The sequence below is a fragment of the Oratosquilla oratoria genome, chromosome 19 (genome assembly GCF_046742065.1).
Source record: "Oratosquilla oratoria isolate Oo_2021 chromosome 19, ASM4674206v1, whole genome shotgun sequence".
Taxonomy (NCBI): Eukaryota; Metazoa; Arthropoda; class Malacostraca; order Stomatopoda; family Squillidae; genus Oratosquilla; species Oratosquilla oratoria.
Window position 1 is genome coordinate 57,337,172 of NC_134795.1, and position 9,725 is coordinate 57,346,896.

General features: G+C 39.0%; 1 protein-coding gene across 1 annotated transcript; it reads left to right on the plus strand.

Annotated features, from left to right (window-relative positions):
* The first annotated feature begins 5,519 nt into the window (after nt 1-5,519).
* Nucleotides 5,520-8,701, plus strand: LOC143035531 (uncharacterized). The gene is made up of 2 exons (XM_076202399.1): nt 5,520-5,642; nt 6,809-8,701. Exon 2 carries the CDS (start codon nt 6,809-6,811, stop codon nt 8,111-8,113), a length of 1,305 nt encoding a protein of 434 aa, XP_076058514.1. The 5' UTR covers nt 5,520-5,642; the 3' UTR covers nt 8,114-8,701.
* Nucleotides 8,702-9,725: the final 1,024 nt, after the last annotated feature.

Below are 9,725 nucleotides of genomic sequence, written 5' to 3' on the forward strand. Positions count from 1 at the left end.
CGTGTCATTTACATGGTTTAGGAAAATTCTTTATTTCAAATGCTCAGAAGTAAATAAAAGTGACATGCAATAGACTGGTGACGACATTCTTATCCCGTATCATTTACATGGTTTAGGAAAATTATTGTACCTGCTGGGCAAGGGGTTTGACTCCGCTCAACGGTCATGGCCAACCAGTAGCGGACGAATACGTGTCGCATTAGACAAGCCAATCTAAAGCGTTTCCCACAAATATACAAGTATGAAATTATGGTAGAGAATAATTTTGTAGAATTCTGTATTTTGTGTATTATGTAATAACCATATAGATGCATTTATATTTGGAATAGCTGAGACCAGTTATGGTAAATTGGAGAATAAGAAACGGAACCCACCCCAAGCAACAACATCTGATGTATCGTCACCCCAGAACAAAGTGAATAGAAGAGAAGTATGTAACTTACCCTAACTAGTTTTCGCATTGTCAACTCATACAACTGAAGAATCGTCATTCACCACAAGAAATGCCATCCTGTCGAAGTCTGGCGTGATCCCATATTTTTAAGCATTTGTATCACTGAATCGTTCATTCACTTTACGGTGCTACTACAGCGTGAGGTCTACCGCCATATGTCGCCTACCCAGGTGCAGCCTGAGGTCACCGTCTACCGCGTGATCCGCGTTCCTTCAGGAGGACGCTCCCCGCACCTGTCCATCAAACATGTGACCTTCCCAAATACATAAAAAACGTGACCTGTCCACGCGACCTGACCTAACCTAACTCATTAGTGTCATTCTTAGATGTACGAAGTGTGTATCGCAAGAATAAATATAAACATGTTTATTTTTACCTTTCTTCCTTTGATATGAATGTAATTAGAAATCCAATTATATATTATCTACGTCATTCCTAGGATATGTACAAACTATATGTTTATCGCTAAAATAAATGTATGGAAATGGTAGACCTCACGCTATAGTGCTAACTGGAGGTAGTTCTCACGCTATAGTGTGGTAGACCTCACACTATAGTGCTCACGGGAGGTAGTTCTCACGCTATAGTGTGGCAGACCTCACGCTATAGTAGCCCACACTTTTCTTTGAGTACAAATGGGATGTTTAGATTTCACTGTTAGAAATATCAGACTACCAAAATATCTTAAATAAAAAATGTATAAAAAATCAGATGATTGAACATATCATAGAGCAATATTAAATACAATGACAAAATTTTAATTAAGAAATGACAATGACCTTGAAATCAATTGAGTATCAGTGAATTGTTCTAAGACGCCCAATTTTTAATTTCCGGGTTTATATCGTCGTAATAAATGGTCTGATATACAGAATAATTTCTGAAAACTACATTCAAACAATTTAGATGTTCCTGTGATACTATAAACTTCAAGTATTTTTTTTCATTCAACTTTGATTTTTGAAAACTTCGTTTTCCTCCATTGACGACAATCGTATAGAAGTAGAAATTGTCTTTGATAACCACCGACTGGAATATTTAGATTTTTTGTGCATTATTTTTCTTTATTTATTAATTCATTTTGTTATTTTCACAGACACACATGGTATAAGTTATTCTTTCGTTAAGCCATATAGAAATAATTATTATTTCAAAGTATTTTCTCATTTCACACAGCATCGTCATTGATGTGGCGTAATCGGAATCACGTTCGAATTCTGCACGTCTCTGATCACCAGCAGTTACCTGACCCAATAGTGGAAGCTCATAATAGGACAAAGATGACGGCTTCGGCCCCCACCACTCAGCGCCTCCTGACGTAGGTTCGTCACCACAACCATTAAGATAACAAAAATGATGACAATAATTGTAATGATAATAGTAATCATAATTATAATTACGATAATAATAATAAAAATAATAAAAAATAATAAATATGATAATAATAATAATAATAATAATAATAATAATAATAATAATGATAATAATGAGAAGAAGGAGAAGAAGGTATACGATCTCCTTGTCTCTATTTATTATTATTATTATTATTATTATTATTACTTAATAAGAAGAGTAAAGAATGAGTGAAGAAAGACTAGTAAAAGAGGTGTGGAAGGCAGAGGTGGAAGGAGTGAACATTGAGGGGGCGACCTAGGATGAGATGGATGGATGGGGTAAAAGGGGCTTTGGGGAAGAGGGCAATGTCTGTTGAGGAAGAACGGTAGAGGACAGAAGATAGGGGTGAATGGAGAATGGTTGTGTATGGATGATGTGTAACCATTACTAACCATCACCTACCACGCACGTGATCCACATGCTTGCAACATACAAGATATAGATACCCAATGTCACCAGACTAACCTATTAAAAATCCTTTATTATAACTGCCCTATTATATTACCCATAAACTAACATATATATAATATACCTAACAACACCCACCAACTATACGACTAACCCTCATATATAAAACTGACCCCAATGTATAGAATAGCGAGACTAACGCCTTTACTTACAACAACCCACTAACCCCCTATATTAACCTTCGACACCTGTCACCCCGCCAGAGCTGGGTAGGTCAAGAACCTACCGGCCAGAGCTGGGTAGGTCAAGAGCCTACCGGCCAGCGCTAGGCAGGCCGATAGGCTGCCATCCAGCTGTGCCCTAAGTCAAGGCCTGGCACATATTGTAATTCGCCCACAGGGCCCATTTGTACCTTGTAATATTTGCAACCAGATTGCTTCATTGTTAATAAATAGAAGAAAACTCCCGTTTTAGAGTTTATCTTGCCCGCATTAAGTCCTCCTTATGTAGCCTACGCAAACCAAAAGGTTACAGATGTTGTGATGCATGAAGTGGAGTGGGTGGGGGATGGGAGTGAGGGAGTATGTGTGAGAAATAAAATGACGCAGCCCGAAGGGATTTCTCCCCTTCTTCTCCTTTTCTGCATGAGGGGACGGAGAGCGGGGGTCGCCGATTTAATGAAGCGGCCTTGCTGTGGATATGCTGTGTCTTGCGACACTGCTTCTGACCCAGGGCAGTAGGTAAGATGCAGGGATGACCCGTCATCTTAGAGGTGCCAAGATAAGAGGGAGGGAAGGTGGTGGAGGGGAGTGGAGTATGTTAAGGATGGAATGAGTGGGAATGTTTTTATGCCTTTGTTTTTTGGCTACCTCCCTTATAATGGGGAAAAAGCCTTTGGTATATGTATGTATGTATTACTTAATAAGGCATTTTTTCAGTAAATCACATTTCAAATTGTAGATTGATTACTTTGCCATCAGTCCCATAACAAATCCTAGGCTAGTTAAATTTTTATCTTATTGAAATTACATAGTCTATATATATATATATATATATATATATATATATATATATATATATATATATACATATATACTGTACACACACATATATGTGTGTATATATATATATATATACATATATATATATATATATATATATATACATATATATATATATATATATATATTCTGTAGATAACATCGTAAATTGTAGATCGCACATCGAAGTAATTTCATGGAACGCATCCAAGTAGCACTAAGTTGTGTACAGACCAACAAGACAACAACGAAGAAATTGACATTTGAATTTCCGAGAACTTCAGTGATCGGTTCATTGAATTCTTATGAAAAATACTCTCGAATAAACTAGACACATTTATACTGGGGACAGCAGTAATATTATTATTATTATTTTTAACTCTGGTACTGCTCAAAATCGGTTAATAACTTTTATTTAGTGATCCATTATTTCCGAAGACCGATCACGTTTCTTTATGATTCATACAAGAGTTCAATCCACTTTTAACCCTTTCATGTGGGTCAGTTGTGTCGTCCCTGGCCTCATTGTGGGCACTCTCGACCCCTGGTCCTAGAAACGGCCTGGCAATAACCACTGCCGTTGTGTCATGGACTCCAGTTTACAAGTTCTCTTATCCTTGTGGGCGACCTTGCGTTTCTGTCATGCTCAAGTCTTTCTTCCCTACAACTAAAGCTTCCTGTGAGCGGGAGAACATTGTAAAAAGTTGCTTGGTTCATTGACCCATGTTCGATTCTATAAACATGCCCTCATAACGGGATCGAAGCGTGTTATCGACATACTTTACGAATTTTTTCAATGCCGGGTGCCCCGAAATACCGAAATAGGACGTAATCGATCATCAATGAAATTGTTAGTCATATGTATCAAGACCGTATTTTTCTTTATATATATATATATATATATATATATATATATATATATATATATAAATATACATATATATATATATATATATAAAACTTTATTGATTTATTTGACCAATGTTTCTCCTGCTGGTCCATATTTCCATATCTTTAAAAGTTTTGCAGTGTTTTGGGTTGTGCCCAGACCTCCATCTTCCGCTATTGTTACCAAATTATCTTTCCGTCATATAATAAGGTGAATAATGAACTAAGAGATTGTAAATATATACGAATGTTAGAAATGTATTTGAAATATTCTTAAGAGAAGTCTAGTGAGAGGTTGGAGGTAGGATGTGTGAGGAAAAATATTTTACTTTCATAACCACAGCACTATGCCGGCCTAGGTATCTGCCTACATATGTCAGGAAATATCTTTGTCAACCTCTCACTGGTCGAAAATTCTAAAATAATAGTCCTCGCGTTTTATATACACATGAAGTTCATAGCGAGGGCAAATAACAAACTGAAGATACTTGGACCAATCTAACGACTGCAAACGAAGTTGATACATATGCAGCCACATGGTATCCATCAGTTAATAAAATAGTCTACAATTGACACAAAATAAGGCATTAAGGATAACAACTGGCTGCATGAAAATATATCCAATTGAACGCACTATCAAGCGAAATTTCTTCTCGTAGTACAGCATATGAGAATGATATTGTTCTACACAAAACTCGTCGACCCTACCCGTTCGACATCACATCACGCAAACAGCCCACCACACGCGGAATAAAAAATACTCATAACATTTTTCTGCTCAAATACTTAAAAAAAAAAAACCCATCTTGCAATACTCAAACAAAACCACATACTTATATAGATAACATAAACAAACACTATATCATTCACCTATGTGGTACCTGCATTCCTGTTTCGTTGTTATGTAAAAAAAGCGGTATAGGATATCCCTTTCGCTAACGGAATCTAGTACACAGGTGCAGGAGTTTTGTCAACAAAAAGGAACATGATTAATATACATTATTCTAAAGCATATTCTGGAGTAAATATAGTCTTTCAACATCGTGGGTTAAATAAAACATACAACAGATTGTCTATCGTTTTAAAAGAGAATAACTCGGCCCAGTGAAGCCGGGTTTATCCCAAGTGAAAGTAAACACGCGCGTAGCTTGGCCACTACCTAGGTGTCGTTGCCGTTACTCCTGTCGGTGATTCCCGGGTCATCGGTCGCTCGGCCATTTTCCTGGAGGTTCTAGAGAGGGTATACAATCCCGGTTACCTCACCATTGACGTCAGCCACACCAGGGCAGCGCTTATATATATAGCGGAACGTTGGCACAGTCGCAGTAACCCCAATCGCCCGCGCACAGTCAGGGCAACTGAAGAATTATAGACCTTTGACGCGCAGCATTGGAGGAGGATAAATATTTTATTTTTACTTACATCGGCGTTTGTGCCATAAAATTGGAACAATTACGGTAATTACATTTCATCCACTTCTTGAAAACATTAGTTAAAATGTAACGCAATCGCGGGAAGTGTCAAATCAAGTAGCAGGTCTTATCGACATTTTCACGAATATGTGTAACATAACAAACCGTGTTACCAACCAATATTGCTGACACAGTAGCAGAGTGATAGTTTATAGAAAAAAAAACTAATAACTCGAAATTGGAACATGTCTGTTTTGCTTTTGTGTAAAACAAACAATGGCAATACAATATCAATCAATTGATGGCCGTTCAAGAACTTGCAGCAATGAAGTCGTTTGTGTTTAGTTTTCGATGAATAGATAATATCTAATTGATTTAACTGAATATCGGTTGGTTAAACCAATTCTACTCATATGAACTGTTAAGTGTTATTGAAAAGGTTCGTTCAATGGAATTACAACCTTGGAACAATAAGTTTATATGTAGTAATAGTGTATATTTACAGGCATGTTTGTACACATTTGTCATTTGCATATATATATATACATATACATATATATATATATATATATATATATATATTATATATATGTGTATATATATATATATGTATGTATACATATATGTAAATATGCTTTATATATATATATATATTATATATATGTATTTATGTTATATATATATATATATATATATTATATATATATGTATATATATATATATATATATATATATATATATACGCCTTCACAATTCTGTTACCGTTAGATGGCGGCACACTAGACATTTCCCGCTAGCATGCTACTTGCTTGTGCTATTTCGTTTGAGTAGAAACGACTCTGGTTACGATATTTTGTTTTTCAAATTTCTAAATGTCAAATTACTCTTGCTTCATATAGTGAGGAGCTGAATGAAGAACTAAGAAATGTTAGACACATTGTCGAGATGTTCTTACGGAAGTCTAAAGTATTGTCACTGAAGTCGTTTTCATTCAAACGAAGGAGCAAAAGCATAGCATGCTAGCCTTGTGTGCCGCCAGCACATAGTGCTATCAAGAGTGTGATATATCACAATGTAAATAAACACAACGCTTAAGTGTTCTTCCAGGTCTACGTGGCAGCTGTGTCTGTAACCGCTAACATTTTAAAGTATGATAACTTGTCCCAGTCCTTCTTCTAAATTAGTATAAAGTCGATTTCAAATCTTTCCAGATGTGGTCGGCACTGGCCAAGACAACAATTTTCTTGCTCATGGCAACTCAGGTCCCAGCGATGGTTTTCATGAATCCGGCGACGAGAAGCACAACCTTCGTCCTTGGCCAATCACAGATAGGAAGACGACCCAGAGGAGCCAATCACGGTGGAGGGTTTCTTTACTTGCGGCTCAAGAGAGGGGTCGGGACCGCTGGCGACCATGTGCGAAGGATAAGGCAAACCGATAGCAATGGTTTCTTTGGAAGTTCTCACGGAGTCCATTCCATTAGCCTCTTGGACCAATCCAGAAGAGAAACCGCCCTTAGATTCTTTGGTCTTCCAGTGAAAGAAACCAGCAGCGGGCAGAACAGTCCTTCCAGAGGTGGAGCTCGAATTAGTAGTTCTAGGTTCGCTGGTGATGTTAGAGGCGTCACAGGTTCTGCCGCAGTCCCTGTCTTCCGTAATGCAGCAAGAGGAGAGGGAAGACAACACCAAAGCTTCTTCGGCAACTCTCACAGGGAACCAGAGGAGGAGGAGGGCGGTAGGTTTCTTTTCCCTGATTCAAAGAGAGAACCTAATAGAAATGGGGCTGGTGTCTTCGATGGCCCTGAGCGTTTCTTCCCGAGCACCGAAGCAAACCACCAACCAAGACCAGGCGGTCGTTTCTTTTTCCCAAGACCCGGAGTACCTGGCGGACACTTCGGTCCCGGGTTCTTCCGGCCTCCCAGAAGCTTCGGAGGCAGTGGCTTCTTCGGGGGCACCCGAGGAGGACGACTAGTGAGCTTCTATGGACAAAGGCCCCACGACCAGGACACCCGACGGGGCTCTGCCAGTCGATTCCCACATTTCTCCATCGACCCCAAAGGTGGCAACGAGGTCTCTGATGACTCCATCGAAGACAAGAACCCAGCCTCAGAGTCGCCGCCTCAGAGTGACGCCGGAAATCATGAGAGTCACGTACAAGATGACAGTCACGGCGAGGAGATCGGGAGTCACCACGAGGAGATCGGGAGTCACCACGAGGAGATCGAGAGTCACGGTGAGGAGATCGGGAGTCATCACGAGGAGACCGAGGGTCACCACGAGGAGACCGAGGGTCACCACGAGGAGACCGAGAGTAGCGTCACGGAAACCCCAGCGAATACTCCGGAGATCAGCACCAGAGGAGGAACCGTCGCAGCCTTGCACGACTTCCTGGAGAACGTCGGGAACTTCGTGGGCTACGACTTCAAGGATGAAGTCGTTGCCCTTACTCAGTCACCTACCAATGACAGACGACAACCCGGTTTCTTCAGGGCCCTTGACAGAATATTTGGTCGTTGAGGACAGAGAAAGGTCCTGAGGGTTCTTGAGACCTCTTTGGGGTTTTGGAGGACTAAATGGGACCCATCATCACCCCCTCCCCAACCCACACCCTTCGGAGGAACCCCCCCAGCGACACCAGAAGGAAACCCGTACCCGTGGGAGACGGAAACCCACATCCAGTGAAGAAGCAGTAGTCTCAAACCTCCCAGTGAGTTCGATGGTAAAGAAACAAGTTCGTGAAACGGACCCAGGGATTGAATAAAAGAAATATACTGCAGGAGAATTTTGAGAAAAGAAAAAAAAAACGGAAAAAATAATTATAACGTAGAAGAACGCGAACATCCACGACCTTGGTTATTACAAATCAAGAACCCAGGAAACCTCGAAGACTAGTTTTAATGACGCTTTCAGTTTACGAGTGTCCTTGTTATACATACTATAGAACCAAGAGATGTTCTTAGGGTGAATGCGGGATACTATGGGTTCAAGGTCTTCCCATAGGCTCTCTAATCCGAGCAAGGTCATCAACCTTGACCTGCGGGAGGGAGCTGACGTCGGTAGTTTCAGATCAATGATTGTGAAGGTCACCTGCCCAGGCATCGATACTTTTTTGTCCTGGTCATGATAACATCATATATGTATCCATATACACTCATTCATTATGTTATTCGTTCCATTCATTATCAATATCATGTACATGATCATAAAAACGCCATTACAGTATTCATTGCATTATATCTTTATACTTAAACATATTATGCATTTATCATAGTTTTGTAGCACTCAATGCTTTATAAGTATTGTATATCACTCAATATTGTGATGTTGACAGTTTAATTAGTATTTAGAATTATAACCACATCTGAGTACATTAGTAGCTTATATCTATTAAGCGGGTTTACCTGTGCTTACGATCCTTGTAAGTTATCTGAGAAGTCGTAAATGATTCATGTACGTCGTACTTTTACGATCTAGTGACATACGTCTTCACCCCCTCAGTTCCCAGAAGGCATTTTCCTACCAAACTTAATTTATCTACTTTTCTTTTTGTTTCCTTCCCAGTTTATACAGGTACAAACTAATCTTTTCTTATTTACAAACGACTGCTACCACAAGGTATTAACTTTATATTTAAAGTATTTCGGCGAAATGCTGAAAATCGAACATATTATCCATGTTGTAAACATGATACTGTCAGTGCGCCATCTGTGAGCAGTGAGGGAAAGCAAATTTATCGTCCAGCACTGAAATCTGGTTGATGGCTTTATCTTCTCTCCACTATTTTTTTTATTTTTATTATTTCATTCTTATTGTACTGAACTATGTGACTCAAGTGGATTATTATACACCAATAAAAAGATGAATGATACTGTTTTGTTTTATTAGCTTAATCATATCATGGAAGCATTCCAAAGAAACTCGCAGTTATCAAGTGGCTGGAAATACTAATGATGATGACAGTAGTAGTGGTAGTAATTATAATGATAATAGTAACGATTGTAGTAAAGACGATAACAGTAAAAATTATAATAGTAATAGTACATATACTAAGGGGTTTTTCCCTCTTGCAAGGGGGTTAGCCAAAAACCAAAGGCGTAAAATCCATTCCCACCCATTCCATCCCCACATA